Source organism: Dreissena polymorpha, chromosome 5, assembly GCF_020536995.1.
Source record: "Dreissena polymorpha isolate Duluth1 chromosome 5, UMN_Dpol_1.0, whole genome shotgun sequence".
Classification (NCBI taxonomy): Eukaryota; Metazoa; Mollusca; class Bivalvia; order Myida; family Dreissenidae; genus Dreissena; species Dreissena polymorpha.
In genome coordinates, this window is record NC_068359.1 from 52,598,898 (window position 1) to 52,617,665 (window position 18,768).

General features: G+C 35.9%; 1 protein-coding gene and 1 long non-coding RNA gene across 2 annotated transcripts; one reads left to right on the forward strand and one right to left on the reverse strand.

Moving 5' to 3' along the window:
* Positions 1–3,750: 3,750 nt before the first annotated feature.
* Positions 3,751–15,471, forward strand: LOC127831724 (uncharacterized). Its single transcript, XR_008026473.1, has 4 exons — positions 3,751–3,836; positions 11,532–11,736; positions 13,850–14,111; positions 15,236–15,471. It is a non-coding gene; the product is annotated as an uncharacterized LOC127831724 (long non-coding RNA).
* Positions 8,802–18,581, reverse strand: LOC127831718 (uncharacterized). Its single transcript, XM_052356758.1, has 7 exons — positions 18,446–18,581; positions 15,196–15,355; positions 13,792–14,030; positions 12,135–12,160; positions 11,513–11,662; positions 9,934–10,038; positions 8,802–9,590 (listed from the first exon to the last, which is right to left on the reverse strand). Exons 1-7 carry the CDS (start codon positions 18,477–18,479, stop codon positions 9,447–9,449), a joined length of 858 nt encoding a protein of 285 aa, XP_052212718.1. The 5' UTR covers positions 18,480–18,581; the 3' UTR covers positions 8,802–9,446.
* Positions 18,582–18,768: the final 187 nt, after the last annotated feature.

Here is an 18,768-nt window from a genome sequence, read left to right on the forward strand (position 1 = left end):
GCTTACTTTTTTTACATTGAAATATTTTATGTTATGATTTCTATTATGTTTACAGGAGTTACATTATTTTTTTGTAAATTGACTACTTCAGCACATTTGAGTCGCGTGCGTTTTTAATAAAAAAAAAGTAGTTTTCTAATCAAAGTACTGACAGTACTGGTGTGACGATGCTTTTGAAGAAGATGGATATAAAAGCATCAATTTAAGTTTATATACATCACCATAATTGTGTATGTGGGTACGAAACTAAATACGGGTACGAAAATTTTGGGTACGAAAAAAATCTGCAAAAAAAAATGAGGAAATAAAATGGGTACGAAAAAACTTGGGTACGAATTTTTTTTGGGGTAAGAACAAAATTTGGTACGGACAAACAAATTGGGGTTAAGGGGAAGTAGTTCCCGTGGGGAACTTGACTAACAATCACACATTCTCGGCCCTTTCCGTCAAACATCGGATAAGTACCTTGAAGGCAGTAGTATAAATACACATTTCGGAAGCGGTAATGCGGTCCTACATACGCGCGTAAAAATGTAGGCGAAGTATGTAAACAAGGCGGTAGACTGTCAGGAATGTTTGAATTTACGAAGAAAATTGTGTATTGATGTAAGTTTATTGAAGAAATGTACAGAAAATATATTAAATAAGCAATGGCGATATTTTTCTCAGCCACATAATTGTTAATAGTTTGATATCACAAAATGAAAGTAAACGTAGAACTGTCAAAAACGACAACCTGCCAACGTGTTGTTTTTTTGCTGGCGCGAGAGGGCGATTACACTCAATGTGTTCACATTTTTACCATAGGCTTGACCAATGACTTTTATTGTATGGGTGGCTTTGTTATTTTTTTATTGCTATCATGTAACTGCATGATTGTGTATATGTTTACAATATCACACAAAGTATAAATTCTGATATAAATATACTGATTGAGCTTATAATAATCTGATATATATAGCCAGGTCAATTAAAGACTTAAAATACAATTTTTGTCCACATTTCATGAAGACGTGAGATATTTATGCACATATAGTATCAAGATATGGGGAGATCCATAAATAAAAAGTATTTTTGATCTGTGTTGTGAAGGCTCTTTTTCCATGACTGTGAAAGTGAAATTTCCATGTGAAAAGTATGTGTGTTTTTTAGTATTTCATTCAACCATTGCATAAAATTAACTGTTCTACATATACTTTTTTTGATAGGTGTTTGTTAGGTGATCAACAGGAGATGACCAGGGTGCCAGACAAAAGGGATATACATTTGAGATCTGGTCAGGGCTCCATATAAAAGTGTTTAAACGGTATACATTTTATATCTGGCCAGTGCTCAAGAGAAAATGGGTATACATTTCAGAAAATTTAACCATTTAAAAATGTTTAAATACCGCTTGATTAAGGCTCTTAGTTCACTTAGCATAAATATTTTTAATATATCTTTTTAACACTAAAAATAATATTAAATGTACAAATTTAATCTACCAATGTGTACAGATACTACTTAACATATATTTGACTGTACTGAATGTAGGAACTAGCTAAATATTCATAAGAAAAAGTATCAGGGGGTGAAATATTGATTGCCTGAAGCTCTGACCATGGAGCTATGTTTATATTATCTTTAAACACACTGATTAAAGAAGTAAAACAATACATTGATACAACAGAGGGAAAATCATCCCCTCTAAACAACATGATATGTAATTATGTATAATCTTTATGGATCTTGATCAGGATCCGGTTAGGTACACAGCAGGACATTTAGGTATGCGCGCTGCGGGAGAGAGATGAGAGTGACTTACATTTTGGATTAATTTTAATTCACTGAAATTCATCACTGAAGTTACAGTATGATCTCAATTGATGTAGATGTACATGATTGTATCAAGCAACATATATTAAATAATTACATTATAAATTACCGTCATGATTTCAGTATCCTTTAAATGAGTTCAGTCAAGTTTATCATTCATATACATTGATTTTGTAAATATTATCAATATACGTATACTAGATGCAAACATATTTGAAATAATCCAATTTGATATACTATATATAATGTAACTACACATCCAAGCACACTAGCAGTTTACTAAATATAACATTTGCATTAGTTACAGATACATATTTACATTTGTATGTGTTTGAAAAAAATGTATAATCTTTAATGACATCATCTGACCATGCATGTCCTAGATTTTAAAATCAAGGCCCTGGTCTGAAACATTGGAAACATTCACGTTAAACTGTTACCAGGCTTCTGAAATGAATTTTTATTTAACTATGAAAGGAAATCTAATGATTTTTCTTGTTTTAAAGCAGTCATAGATCAGTTGTGGCCTCTCGGTAATAACCCATTTTTGCTTACTTGTCACAACCTCAAAACGTTCCACACTTCTATAATAGCAAATCTGGATTTAGGTGATCTTCAATGGTACATTTACACTTTAGCTCTGTCACAAGAGTGCTGGTAAAGTCAAGTCATATATTTAAATCTAGGCCATGTCAAACTCAGTGTCAAAGACAAATGAAAGATGCGTTCATTAATTATTGTCCCTTTGTTTACTACTGCTGTGAGTTTTTATATAATATAACTGTTGACCATCATGTGAGAGAAAATTCATATTATTTTTGAATATCAGGTTAAGCAGCCTTTTAGATAACAAAGTTGGCTAGTTTTCAATGTCGCTTCTGGGGATCAAACCCGCAGCGCAACCTCCTGCAATCAAAGTTGACACTCTACCACAAGGCTTTTAGGAAGGTTCTGAAATTGTTCGATCCCTCGAGAGTAACCAAACCAAAAAAGAAAGTCAAATAATGCCGCCTCGGTTTTATTGAGTCGGTTCATGAGAGATAATGGAAGGTGCAACATTTCTCACGCACCCTAGCATCGCTTTAAGCAGTATTCAATTCTCAACACGAAAGTGCTGGAGTCATTGATCCCGAGGGACCAGAACACTTGATTAATGTTCGAAATAAAATCAAATCATTTGACTAATGACAATTCTATTATTTGAGCCAGGTCACAGGAAAGAGTAATCAGTATCCAATTAAACTATTTGTTATTGTCAGAAAACCGCTTTTAAGCAAACAGCTTTCTTCAAGCGACTGCAGGCTGATCTGGATCCAAACTGGCCACAATCATATTTTACTGTGACACAGCTCATTTAACTTTAAAATGATATCAAGTACTTAAATAGAAAGAAGAAAGAATACAAACCAGTAATTTGAGTAGAGTTTGTAATCAATGTTGAATTTCAGGACAGCTTGGTGATCTGCAAATCCCATATGATATGTTGATATCGGTTATCATAGTCATTCCATAAGTCGCAAAAGGCTCGAATACAATTTATAAAGCAAAATGTGACTTACATTGATAACTAAAAATACCAGTATGCCAGTTTTGCCGTGTCAAGCTGTCAAGATCCAGAAAGTCCTTCATTCACATCGAATATATCCTTCGAATTCCATCTATTGTTGTCATTAACCGAGATTTAGTGAATAAATAACTCATATATCCTAAATGACAGTTTCTAAATATCCAAACAAGCCGATTTATGCTGTAAGAAAGTTTTGACACGAGTGTCAACATTCTCTTATGGGCGCGGCCATTGTTGTATGTTGAGGCACGAACGACAACTCTGCTAGGAGAATGTTATTAACGATAATCAGCGAAGTATGCCGATAAGAAAAATCGAGCAATCTCAATCGGACTGGCTCGGTCTTTAAATAGGTCGCCATTGTGAAAAATTTTTTCATGGTATTATCACTTAGACGAAAAACCATGAAGCAGATTCGTCAAAAATGTCTTGATGGATTTAAACGTTCGTCATTGTAAGATAAAAATATTTAACATGTATTAAACAAACAAGTTTATGGAAAGACCGAGCAATCTTCATTTTATGGAGTTGATCGTGGGAAAAACAACATATTTGAGGCTAATTAAGATTCGTTTACTATGGCCTTTAAGTAAATTAAGCATTTGGATTAAGAGACATAAAACATCGTTTTAAGAAGAAGTAGTATCTTATATATTGTCGCATTGTCGTCATCGTACTATCGCGTTTACGCATTGTCGCCATCGTACTATCGCATTGTCGCCATCGTATTATCGCATTGTCGCCATCGTACTATCGCACTATCGCATTGTCGCCCTCTGGATTTTAATGTGTAACCACGATGGCCCTTACGGTATTCCGTACGTAACTGTTAAAGGGGCCTTTTCACAGATTTTGGCATGTATTGAAGTTTGTCATTAAATGCTAAATTGATAAATGTAAACATTGGATCTAAAATGCTCCAGTACAAAATCAAGAATAAATTAAAAAACAGAAAAAAGTAACCCTCAACAGAGCTCGAATCACTGACCCCTGGATTCCTGGAGTAAAAAGTCTCCCACTTAGACCACTCGGCCATCCGTGCTCCTACAATGAAAGATGTATTTAATACTTTATATAAGAAATCCTCGTAGTTTCACAAAATATAACGACAACAACAGAACTTTCCAAATTATTCAAACGTTTTGCGTTGCAACGCTTTATAATGTTCATGTTTTTAAATAAAGATCCATATAATGGCTATTTTAGAGCATGGTAAATGTTAAGTATTACTTTTCCTCACAAATAACATAACTAAAACGAAATTTGCGAATATGGAACATTTTTTTTTATTTTGTCAATTTACCAAAACGTGAAAAAGCCCCTTGAATGCCTCTTCAACTGGCAGAGCATAAACATGATTAAAGACACCAAATCACGTACTCATTTCAAATAAAAAATATTATGAGTAAAATTACTGAATTTCGTAGTAAATTGTTATAAAATGGAATTATATACATGTTTTACTGCATTTTGGAAAAAGATATTTTGCGATTGGGAATATGACCGAATAATGGCTTCAAAATCAGATGAAAAAAAAACAACAGCAGGCTGTCTGGCTAGCGCTGTTGTTGCCATACTGGCTACTCCAGACGGATTCCTGCATGCGAGTTTGGTTGGTGGTCAGAACACCCGACAGGTGTTGTTTTCCCCGGGTAATCCAGTCTTAACCCACAGCACACGACACAATCAAATAAAAAGGATATAAATAGCTTGAACTGTATCTATAATTCAAACTTTATCGCGACTTTCATTTTTCTTATGCTTATTAATAGAGCTGGGACACACTCTGGATCCTCATATAATGCAGCCTCATGCGCTGAGTGACCTCATACACTTTTTAATTGACATATAAACGGTATGAAAAGGCACTTTCACCTGTATACACATGCTACTAAGTCAATTTATTTGCACGTGTATTTATTCATAATCACATGGTTGTTCGCTTTGAAAGCACGTGTTCGTGAAAGTATCCTTCGGTACGTCTACCTTAAAATAATTAGCTTACGAGATTTACGGCAAACAACCATGCTTATTTATGTTTTCGTTAAATATCGAGCGGTCTATGAAGTGAATCATTACAAACTTTAATTAATGTCACCATTTAACCGCTCGTCAACACGAGGCAAGTAACTCTATGCTACAACTGACAAACTTGAAGGGCGACAATATACGTCCATACGTTTCAGATATAGCAAGCTATGACAAGTATTAGTTTAGTTTCGTATTCGAATTGCAGCCAAGCGTATTGCGGTTTATCGTTTAACATTAAGCATAAGCGGTTTACAACATTGTCCCAAAATATATGGACAGAATATAATATTAAGAAACAAGTTTTAATATTTAGTTTAGTTTCGTATTCGAATTGCAGTCAAGCGTTAGACGTAATGCGGTTTGTTGTTGAGCATTAAGCATTAGGCACTTAGCGGTTTACAACATTTCGCACTGCGCAGTACAATATTTACATAATTAGCACGCTCCAGTTTTGCTTATATGCACACTTAGATCACGACATAGGTCATACGTGTTAATGAAAAATGCCTTATTGTCTGTGAAAATGTAAAATCTGGCAACATTCTGAGTTATCCTGTCACATGCCTTAGAATCAGCCCGATATCCAAGGAACCTAATAACCCAAAAAGAGTTTAGGCTAGATGACAACGTGACCTCAAATATCCGTCAGTTGCTCTCCGCGCATGCGCACGCCTGTACTATTTTCTATTAATAAAATATAGAATCTACTTGTTTTCAATTAAAAAAACAAAACACGTAAAGCACTGTTTGTTTAAACATTATTATTTTAACAGCATAATTTCGTCTTTGTGTATTGAATTAATAACGATTGACTCGGTTTCTGTGTTGTTTAACAAGATGGAAGCTAGCCTAAGTGTTTTGCATGACGTGACGTAACAATGTTTTTGTTCGCGCGTGTTTTTTCCCATATTAAATATTTAAACACAAAGACTCGAAAACCAGATATTTTAGAAACATTTCAACGAATGTGACAGGATAAATAGAATAATAGGTTGGTGACGTGGATGGAGAATGGTAATCTGGCTCGTCGGAGGATCTTATCGGGCGAAAGATAACCATTCTCCATCCACGTCACCAACCTATTATTCTCTATATATCATTGTCAAGAAATTTATGTTTTGGTCTGCAACTTAATTTAATGCAGTTATTTTGTTCTGCCTCGGCGTGGTTTTAATGTTGCTGTGTCATTATTTTTATTAAGTTTTAACACATAAGCATCATAAAAATTAATCATTGTTATCAGACAATGATAACGGAACAAAAACTACACAACTTATATTGCATCGTTAGTCAGCTGATTGATCAAGTATTTAATGACGTAATATAATGTTTTACGATTGTTTGTTAAGTGACAAAATGAGTTGTTTTTCGGCTAATATGTACAATCTAGATATGAATGCAAGCTCCATGTTAACGGCCGACATACATTTGATTGAATATCTTGACGTAAATGATCCCCAGTATCTATCTTGAGTATCCTGATGTTAATGATCATCAGTATCGATCTTGAATATCATTACGTAAATGATCCCCAATATCCATCTTGAATATCCTGACGTAAATGATCATCAGTATCAACCTTGAATATCCGGGCGTAAATGACCCTCAGTATATATATCTTGAATATCATGACGTAAATGATCATCAGTATCCTTCTTGAATGTCCTGACGTAGTTGTTCCTCAGTATCATATCTGGTATATTCTGACGCAAATTATCATAATTAATTTTAATTATCCATCTTAAATTTTCTTACATTAATGACCTTCAGTACCTTTGAATATCCTGAGGTAAGTGATGTCCAGTTTCCATCTTGAATATCCAAACATTAATTATCTTCAGTATCCATCTTGAATATCCTGACGTAAATGATCATAAGTATACATTTTGAATATCTGGACGTAATATTTTCCCAGTATCCATCTTGAATATCCTGACGTAAATGATCATTAGTATACATTTTGAATATCTGGACGTAATATTTTCCCAGTATCCATCTTGAATATTCTGACGTATATGATACCCAGAATCCATCGTGAATATCCTGACGTAAATGATCCCCGGTATCCATCTTGAATATCCTGACGTAAATTATCACCAGAAACCATCTTGAATATCCTGACGTAAATTATCACCAGAAACCATCTTGAATATCCTGACGTTAATCATCCCCAGTATCCAGCATGAATATCATGACGTTAATGATCCCCAGAAACCATCTTAAATATACTGACGTAAATGCTCATCAATATCAATCTTGAATATCCTGAAGTAAATGATCATTAGTAGCCTTCTTGAATATCCTGATGTTAATTATCCTTACAATCCATCTGGAATATCCCGATGTAAATAATCATAAGAATCCATCTTTTTGACCTTTGACCCCCAAGTGTAACTCGACCGTCGTGCTAGACTCGTGTATCGTGCACGACACACCGTTTCAAATTTTTGATCATCTGTCACAAATGATTTTAAAATTAACCGATTAACAACGAAATTACAGCCAAAACAAGCTTTACAAAAGCCGTATTTGACTTTCGGTTTATTAAAGAGTAACCTTACTCTTTGAGCTGTGGGACACAGGGGTTGGGACACAGGGGTTGGGACACAGGGGTTGTCAGCGACACACCGTATCCATGATTAGCTGAACTGATGATGTTTGTCAAGTAAACTGTTTTATTGCGAGCCGTGCTTCTTTGACCCTATATGACCTTGACATTTGAGTCAGGGACTCTGGTGGTAATGGACGTGATATGTCGTGATCAATTGTGCCAAGTTAATTTAAAATAAAATGTATGAAATTGCCTGATAAACGATGAAGATACAGTCAGGACTATGATTAAGAACGTCCATACGTAAGAACCGTGAACTTCCTGGCATAATAATGTTTTTGAGCAGCCTCAAGTTCGTTTTGCGACGCAAAAATCAAGTATCTCCACACTTTAGAAATCACTTTATAAGTCGGTCTGTATGTCAGTCGGTATGTAAAAAACAAATCTCAACGTCATATTCGCTGCAAAAATCAAACACAGCATTCAATGACGAAAACGTGTATTCCGCTGTTGTACAACTTCCCATTCGTTAAATGCTTCGGAAATAAACGGTCACAAATGATAACCGGACTCATATTTGACTATGTATCGAGTAAATAATCCAGAAACCGCGTTTTCGTTTATTTAAGGACAAAAGATGTTTATTTTTCTATATAGCTTAAAAGTGTTAAAATCTCTCATACCACAAGATCCAGACTTTTAGAACTGGTCATTTACAAAAATGGTTCATGAATGGCCACGATCCTAGTGTCAGATAGTAAATACAAATGCACAGAACATACCAATATCAAAATGTGAACAAACTGCATATAAGTAATCACAAGCCACAAAGTTGTAGCTTTTGGCATGTAACCTTTTAAAATGCCATCAAAACTGGAGACGGTTTTTGTGTACAAATATATAATAAACAAAATATTTGCAGAGGTTTGTCTTTTACTCAACACAAATTACTCAGGCAAGCCTTTTGCTATTAACAAGAATTTTTAAGGACGAGTTTTATCTGGAAAAAACATTTACAACGTAATCAAAAAATATATGCAGTCTTCACACAAAACGATACATTGATAACATAAGCGGCAAAAATACCGTCTATATTAACAAAAGCACGTAAATGTATATACATTTTATCTCTATTATTGAGTGCATATATTAGTTGATGAATACAATACTTTAAAATTGCTTGTCGTTTGTTTTTGTTTTGTCTAAGCACTTCTTTATGAGCCCCTCTTTGGAAAAACGGGATTTAATGCTAGTCTGGGATGACCCTTTTCCCTTTTATGGAATGTTCGTTCAAAGGAAGTTCTCATATATCAAGTAAATGTGGAAAGTGTCGTCCCTGAATAGCCTGTGCGGAATGAACAGGCTAATCTGGTGCGAATCTTTGCGCACATGCATTAAACTCCCTTTTCCCAGAGCGAGGCTCATATTGATATGATCAAGTCTATAAAAGTGGTAACCACGGGCTTCATGGGTGACGTTAGGTCACTCTCTGTAAGCGTGCCTGGCGCTAAAACTCAGCTCTTCCGGGCTAAGCCACGGCGCGTCCTCGGGCCGCAGTATGACGGAGCGGATCTTGGGGGCCGGGGCGGCCGGCACGGGGCTCTCATCAATGTTGTGGTTCTTTCGCTGTAACCAAGGTGAAATTGGGACCATATGCTCAGCCAACTTTGCAACCAAGCATGGACTTGAAGTGATTAAGTTGAGTTAATCGCGTATTATACTTTACCAGCATTTAGTCTTAAACCATCGATAATTACTCATTAATAAACTAATTCATCGTATAAGAGGCTAATAGGAAATATATGCATACATACTCTTTGTCAATCAAATAGCATATAATTGACATCGGTAGGAATTCCTTTATCATGGTGGAATTAAGTTGTGTAATATAGGTATTTACTAATGAAAGCGGAGGAGCATTCTCGTTTAGGGGTTCATGGGCGGATGAATTTAACCAAACGGGACTTACAACATCGCTTATTCTCGGTAGCTGATGCACGCTGCCGTTAGGGGGCGGATGGTTGGGATTTTCGTCGCCATCGTCCTCCTCTTCATTTTGAAACTCATCACCTACCTGAACACAATCAAGTCAACATGTAAGGAGTGACAGGCTTGAAGTAAAATAAATAATGATTTCAAACAGCTCCACAATAATTGAGTCGTGTTCTGAGAAAACTGGACATAATGCATGTGCGTAAAGTGTCGTCCCAGATTAGCCTTTGCAGTCCGCACAGGCTAATCAGGGACGACACTTTCCGCCTAAATTGGATTTTTGCTAAGAAGAGACTTTATTTGAACAAAAAATGTCATAAAAGCGGAACGTGTCGTCCATGATAAGCCTGTGCGGACTGCAAAGGCTAATCTGGGACGACACTTTACACACATGCATTAAGCCCAGTTTTCGCAGAACGCGTCTCATATAATACTCCAAAGCCAAGACTGCATCTGGGAAAGTTTCAGCTTCCTAAGTTGTTTGTAGCGAAAGGACAAATTTCACACTTGTTGAATGGAAATGTTATAACGTACCGACACATACATCGCGTTACCTCGTGCCAGTACATATTTCGTATTACCAAGTACCGGTACATACATCGCGTTATCATGGGCCGGTACATACCTCGCGTTACCAGGTTACAGTACATGTCTCGCGTTAACAAGTACCGGTACATACCTCAAGTTATCACGGACGGGTACATACCTTGCGTTACCACGTACCGGTACATACCTCGCTACATTTATACCCCGCGTTGCCAAAAACAGGTACTTGCCTCACGTTACAAAGCAAAGATACACACCTCGCGTTACCACTTACAGGTACATACCTGGTGTTACAACGTACCGGTATTTACTTTGAGTTATCACGTACCGGGATATGCCTCTTGTTACAACATCCATACCTCTCGTTATCACATTCCGGTAAATACCTCGCTTTGCCACATTCGGTAGTACTTTGGGTTACCACGTAACGGTACATACCTCGCGTTGCCACATTCGGTAGTACTTTAAGTTACCACGTAACGGTACATTCCTCGCGTTGCCATATTCGGTAGTACTTTGGATTACCACGTAACGGTACATACCTCGCGTTGCCACATTCGTAAGTAGTTTGGGTTACCACGTAACGGTACATACCTCGCGTTGCCACATTCGGTAGTACTTTGGGTTACCACGTAACGGTACATACCTCGCGTTGCCACATTCGGAAGTACTTTGGGTTAACACGTAACGGTACATACCTCGCGTTGCCACATTCGGTAGTACTTTGGGTTACCACGTAACGGTACATACCTCGCGTTTCCACAACCGGTAGTACTTTGGGTTACCATGTTCCGGTACATACCTCGCGTTGCCACATTCGGTAGTACTTTGGGTTACCACGTAACGGTACATACCTCGCGTTTCCACAACCGGTAGTACTTTGGGTTACCATGTTCCGGTACATACCTAGCGTTACCACAACCGGTAGTACTTTGGATTGCCACGTAACGGTAGATCCCTCGCGTTACCACAACCGGTAGCACTTTAGATTGCCACGTAATGGTACATACCTGTGTCTGTTTTCCACAGCAGCATTTCCAGACCATGCAGCACAGGCAGAAGAACACCGCGAGAATGGCGAAGCCTGTGATGAGGCCGATCTTGGCCGGGGTCCACCAGCACGGAGCGAAGAACTTGCATCCCGGGGCCGGGGAGGAAGTCTTAGAGCAAAGAAGAAATAATATTTATCAGGAGCCCGTCTTTGTAAAACATCTTACGACAAATTTAAGATACGGTGCATTTTTTTTTAAAGATTTCATTAACTGCAAAGCTTAACACCTATTTTTGTGACTACGTGTTTTAATTTGAGTAATTCCTTTCATATGCCTTTTATATGCCTTCAGTACTTCACGTGTCTATTTGTTACGAGCTTATAATTCAGTCTTAACTTTTTTTCTTAAGATCTTCGCCGCGACATGACATTGTCTAAAGCTAGTATCGCGGTTATGAGCAGTGAACAGAACATATTCCTCACAGTAGCCTTTCAACAAAAAGAACTAGTGTTTTTTTCCTGTTCATTTACTAACTAATTACAAGCAAAGGAATTACGATTTCCTAAGTTAACTCATCTGGTGAATAGAAATTATAGACCCGTTATTGAACATTTAAAATATTTAGAAATAATTTCCTTACCTCGTTCGATCCGCATGATTGATAATCTGAAAAATAATGCATGGCAAATAGTAAGGGTCTATAATATTATTTCGGTGTAGCTGTCTTCGCTCAATTTTTACATTGAACTTTTGCGATAATTTATGCGGCTGGTATATTGTATAAATGTTGTTGTTGTTGTTGTTGTTGTTGTATATTGAACGCAAAAAGAATTGGGAATATTTCCTTGAGAATGCACACTTACTGCAAACTATCGCAGATTACTTAATTGAGTCTGTTTTACTTATTTAAATTAAGCGGTTAAAATAAAGTAATAAGCATATATATAACTCCCAATATATAATCGAACATAATATTACATCATTTCCAAACCTGTGTGTGATGTTCTTAATATGTTTGCTTAATCGGGGTATATATGAGTCTTGTTCTGAGAAAACTGGGCTTAATTCATGTGCGTAAAGTGTCGTCCCAGATTAGCCTGTGCAGTCCGCACAGGCTAATCAGGGACGACACTTTCCGCTTTAATAGTATTTTTAGTTTCAAGGAAGTCCCTCCTTACCGAAAATCAAGTTTAGGTGGAAAGTGTCGTTCCTGATTAGCCTGTGCGGACTGCACAGGCTAATCTAGGACGACACTTTACGCACATGAATTAAGCCCAGTTTTCTCAGAACAAGAAACATATTGTGTGTTTGGCGTATATTAGTGAAACGAATAGCAACGATGGAAGAGCTGATGTCGATCTTTATTTACTCAACCTTAGATCACGATCGCCTGTCAGTACGATTTAGTTGTTGATTTTGAAAAGTACAAAATATGAATGTGTTAAGCATTTTTATAAATATGCCAAATAAGTATAGTACGCTAAAATACACAATTTATTGTGGATTTAATAAAATATTTTTAAAATAGCGCGCGGTATCGTGTGCTAATTCTCAGGAAAAACAATAATCGAGTTTCAGTAAATGAGGATTTTTAGTTTCGAAATTCGGGAAGTAATGTTACCGGTGACATTGGTCTTTTATTTAGAACATGCCATATAAGTATTAAGTTTAACCTCGATTGTCTGTTTAAAGACACTGCTTGAAGGGACCTTCTCACAGATTGTGGCATGCATTGAAGTTTGTCATTAAACAACAATATCATTAAAAAATCAAAAAGTAACCCCTCAAATAGGCTCGAACTACTGACTCATGGAGTAAAAGTCTATCGCTTAGACCACTTGGCCATCCGTGCTCATACAATTCATGATATAACTTGTACTTAACATAGGCAATCCTCGTATTTTCACAAAATATAACGACAACAACAGAACTCTCCAAATTATTCAATCGTTTTGCGTTGTAACGCTTTATGATTTTCAGGTTTTTAAATCGTCAAAAGATGCATATGATGGATATTTTAGAGCATGGTAAATGTTCAGTATTACTGTTTCCTCACAAATATCATAACTACAACGAAAATTTGCCAATCTGAAAAAAAAATTTGGTTTATAATCCAAAACGTGAAAAGGCACCTGTAATAATTTATGAAAATGGAAAATAAGGACAGCTTAACAACCTTAAAGGTTCGAAACATAAAGATAGCTTCATCATTTCAACGACAACAACTCAACTCAAACAACTCTTATTTAAATAAATGCCCAAGCACATTACATTTTGGCTTATATCTTGGTCAATACCTGATTTCTCACAGAGAGCGTCATAAAGCCCGTAACAGTAGTACGTTCTATACTTCAGAGTACTATGGATCCTGTTGCACGTTTGAATACCAATACCGTCTGGTTCGCCATTATCCCAAACGGCCCATGTTACAGGGATAACGGTGTCACACATTGGCCACACGCTCGTCCAATTGGTCCCGTCGTACTCCCAGAAACTGCCAATCCAGAAATCAGAAGGCAGCACAAACCCGAAACCACTGAAATCGAGACAACTGACTTTATGCATCACAAACTATTTGGTTTCAAACGTGTACTGTTGATAATTTAATGAATCACTGGTGAGTATCGAAGTATTATTGCTGAAGCATTTATGTCATACTCTCTATTTGGGCCTAGAAGTTTAATTGTTGAAACGTGTATATGATAGACTCAATAGGGTTTCGATGTATTTTAGTTAAAACGTTTGTATGGTTGTCCTCATTGGGTGTAGAAGTTTAATTATTGAACTTTTAATTTATTTTATACTCACTTTTGGATTGCTCAGTTTTATTGTTGAAACGTTTATATCAATCTTACTATTTGGTTTCGAAGTAATGCATTTATTGTGAATTGTTTGTATATGCCACTCACTGTATACCTTCAGAGTATTATCGTTGAAGCGATTATGTGGTACTTAATGTAGTTTTGAAGTATTATTGAAGAAATGTTTATATGACACTCACTTTTGTTTTTTTGAAGTTTAATTAGTGAAACACGCTTCTATTATATGGCCTGCAGGATGTTTAAGTGTATGTGTTGAAGCATTGCTATGATACGCATTACTGAGCTTCGAATTATTATTCCAGAAACGCTTTAATGATACGCATTACGTGTGCTAATTTTCGGGATATTGCTGAAACGTTTACGTGATGCGAGTTACTAAGTTTTATAATATTTGTTTCTGAAACGCTAAAATGATGCGCGAATAACTCGCAGTCTGTTCATGTTCAATGCTGTTTGCTATTCATCAGTATCTTAGGGTTGGAAATGAAGCCTTTAAAAATTGAATCTAGGAAGACAGGTCTTTAATTAAATTTAACTTTCGAAGGGACTACAAACGCGTCAAAGTACGTATCTAACTGGAGAGGGTTAGAAGATGCGCAGTACTAAATTTAGTGTAAGTGCTGAAACGTTTGAATTATAAGCATATCTTAGTTTCAAATTATTACAGCTGAATTGTTTACGTTAAGTATAACTGTTTCCTCGTAACTATCATAACAAAAAAAGAATGCAAATCTGAAACACTTTTTTCAATTTTGTTAATTTATCAAAACGTGAAATGATTCTCACTTCTCAGTTTCTACGTGTTATTTGTGAAATTGTATGTAAGATGCATTGTTAAGTATCGGAGTATTAATTTTGAATCGTTGATGTAATACTCACTATTGAGTTTTGAAGTATTCGATCATTCTGTCGTATTCAGTTTGTGAGTCAACCACAGCCAAGTCGTGGTACCCTGCCTCCATGCACTGCTGTTGTGCCTGAGTGTAGTTTAGCCTGGAACCGGCAGCTAATGTGAGGTGCATAAACTCACCACCAAGAACTGGAACACACGCGATAAAAGCAGATAAACTTCTAATGTGCATTGAGTTTAAATAAGGCGACGCCACATAGTTTTGAAAATCACCTGTTTTTTTATTGACAAATCTCTTTGTTTAACATGTCATATTATTAATACAAGCTAATGATTGTATTATGACAAATAAGGTTCGTTAATGTTTGACGTGCAAATGAACCAATTTTTATATGTATAAATTTTGGGCCAAAGACAAACGCTAGAAAATTTTAAAAGAATGAGACGTGTGATTTTGCTAAAAAACACGTATTTTTTTGGATGGAATTGTCATTTTAGTTTTAATTTTGCTCTTATGTGCAATAAACTAAAGGTGTTTACAAAGAAAACCTACTATTTGAAAATTAATCGAAATACACCATAATTCCTATTATAAATAATAGGAAATAGAATTTCGGCCCAAATCGCACTACAATGACAGTCTAGTCAGCATTTGGCTTGGGTCCGTTCAAAGTTGTCGGGGATTAGTTCGCTATAATTTGTAATGTCCATCAATGCCATGCCTTTAACAACAACTCAGAATATATAAGAAAAACATCAATATACACATGTACTGAGTTTATAAAAGTAATGTAATACATAAACACCGTACCTATTTTCGTAGAAACAAGAAAGGATAATATCAATTCCTTCATCGAGAAATCTTTAAGTTTAAATGTATTGTCTAAAATATCCGCAAACACAACGTGCACGTATTTTATTGGTGGTTTTTTCTTTTTCAGTTTGAGATTAAAAAGTGTGTTGCAAAAAATGAATATGCCTAATTATTATAAAATTACCCGTTCATTGATTCAAACTCAATAATAACATGGTCAAACAAACGGAATACAAATGTCCAGTGGCTACAGCTAACCTTGTTTGTTGTTTGAATTATTTAGCAAAGGGACTTGACCTGATCAATTTCGTTAATGCAGTGTTCTTTTCATCTGTTAGCAAAATCATTTGACGTTTTTGTATACACTAAATGGTAGTTAACCTACAATTGCCAAACCACAGGTAAGCTATTAGGTCTATACCAGAATGGAATACTTAAAGTAAAGACAATTTCTAAAATATAAAGGATTACATATAATATTAGATTAAAAGCTTTAATTCATTAAAAATTAATATTGCCTACTATACATTGGCAAAATGTATTCGTTCAGTTTTTTCTTCTTTTATGCTTTAAGTAAAACCTAAATAAAGGTTCAGTACTCAGGATGAAATAATAATAAAAAGTATTTAGTTTTTGCCATTTAGCCTTTAAAATCAGATCTGTCTATCAAACAATCGATTGACAATCACACATCAATCTGAAAGTCAAGAGTAGCAAGTTCAAACAGAACCCTGTCATTACCAAACGATTTCCAATCGCACATCGATCTGAAAGTCAAGAGTAGCAAGTTCAAACAGAACCCTGTCATTACCAAACGATCTGAAAGTCAAGAGTAGTAAGTTCAAACAGACACCCTGTCATTACCAATCGATTGACAATCACACATCGATCTGAAAGTCAAGAGTAGCAAGTTCAAACAGAACCCTGTCATTACCACATCGATCTGAAAGTCAAGAGTAGCAAGTTCAAACAGACACCCGGTCATTACCAATCGATTGACAATCACACATCGATCTGAAGGTCAATACTAGTAAGTTCAAACAGACACTCTGTCAGTGCACAGAATCTGTGAAAGGGAGAACATCCATTTATAACAATAAATCATTTAAAGAAATGTAATGTTTCTTGTAGTGTTTTGTTATAACGTGTACGTTTACTATAATTGAATCAGCTTGTATACAGGAAGATGTGCTGCTGATAAAGCAGCATGTGTCTAATATAGCTAGTCTGGGACATGAAATACGTAAACCTTTCTTAGACAACGAGAAGCACTCGTTCCAACGTGTCGAATACATTTCTTTAGACAATAATTAAATGATATAAATGTACCATTGTACGGGACGTGTTGGGCGACAGACCCTTATCAAAAATTTAGATTTACGTGAAAACTTTAAACATGCACTAAAACTCTACACCATAGAAACGCCAAGGTATGACAACAGGCGACAAATATTCAGTAGCGAAATCAACTGGAAGATTAGCCATAGTGCTGTTGTTGTATAAATGCATATATTATTGATGACTATGTATAAATCACCCAATTAAATTATAAACAAAGAGTTATTCTAGTTTCATCAGCAGGGTTCAATCTTATTATCACTACGAGGTCCTTTATTTATGGAAATCAACTAATCGTCCAACATAAAAACGGGCAAAAATCGCACGACACAGGCAATCACAAAAAATAGAACTGCAGTCCCTGGGACAGGCAATGAAGAGCATAGCATTTGGGTTTAAACCAGTAATTGCGCGCCAAGGCATGGTACTTGTTTAAGATTCTTTCACAAAACATATAAGCGTTTATTGAAATAAACCGAAAAGCATCACAATTAAGATAAAACATTATTATAAAATATTATGCCTACTTATCAGAGCAAAATAATGGTATCTTTCTGTTCAGTTTAAAATCACAGCAAAGGCTAGAATACTAATATACCACCAACACTTCTGTCATTCGTCTTGTAACACACAAGGCTCGCTTACTAACAAAATTCCTGAACCCGTGTCAAATGAATAAACTATTCGAGTTAGAGAAGGCTTCGCTCATCAATTTCTTAGATCACGTGTTTGAAATGTCTGTCAATATTCAGCGTGCAAGACTATACATACCATCATCTGCTTTTGAATATGACTTACTAAACTCTATGGAATCACTCTCTGTTTATATCTTTTATTTTGCACTATTTGAAGCCGTAGTGTTAAATTACTTTGGTAGAACTTGATTTCTTGCTAACTTTCTTCTATAACTCTGTACTTCAAGGCGTCATTTGAGGTATCGTGATCATATAGTCCATGTTAACGGACTTCCAGAGCCTTTGATGATTTTAGCTATGACGGCTCTGTGAATCCATATGCACTCCTTCATAAACACAAACGCAGTTCTCCGCAGCTATCAGTGCGCATCACGTCGTTCGTGACCAATCAAGGAAAGCGATGAATAAACTTCAAACACACTTTAAATTTACCTGAATGGCAACCTACGGACGTTATTCTTTGCATGCACTCTTAAAAACACGACAATGTTTCAATACACTATTCTTGCTGACATTTTCATATTGAAATTTGGAACAGTGTAAATATTCGAAATATTATCGACTTAGGCTACGTCACTAATAACAATGTGCAAAAGATTGGTGTACTGCAACTTAACCGATAGCGAAATTTTAATCGGCAACATTGCGACAGTGTTCTAATATGGTTAATAGAGCGTAAGAAAGAATAACACAGTAAATAATCAAAGTACTGACAGTACTGGTGTGACGATGCTTTTGAAGAGGATTGATATAAA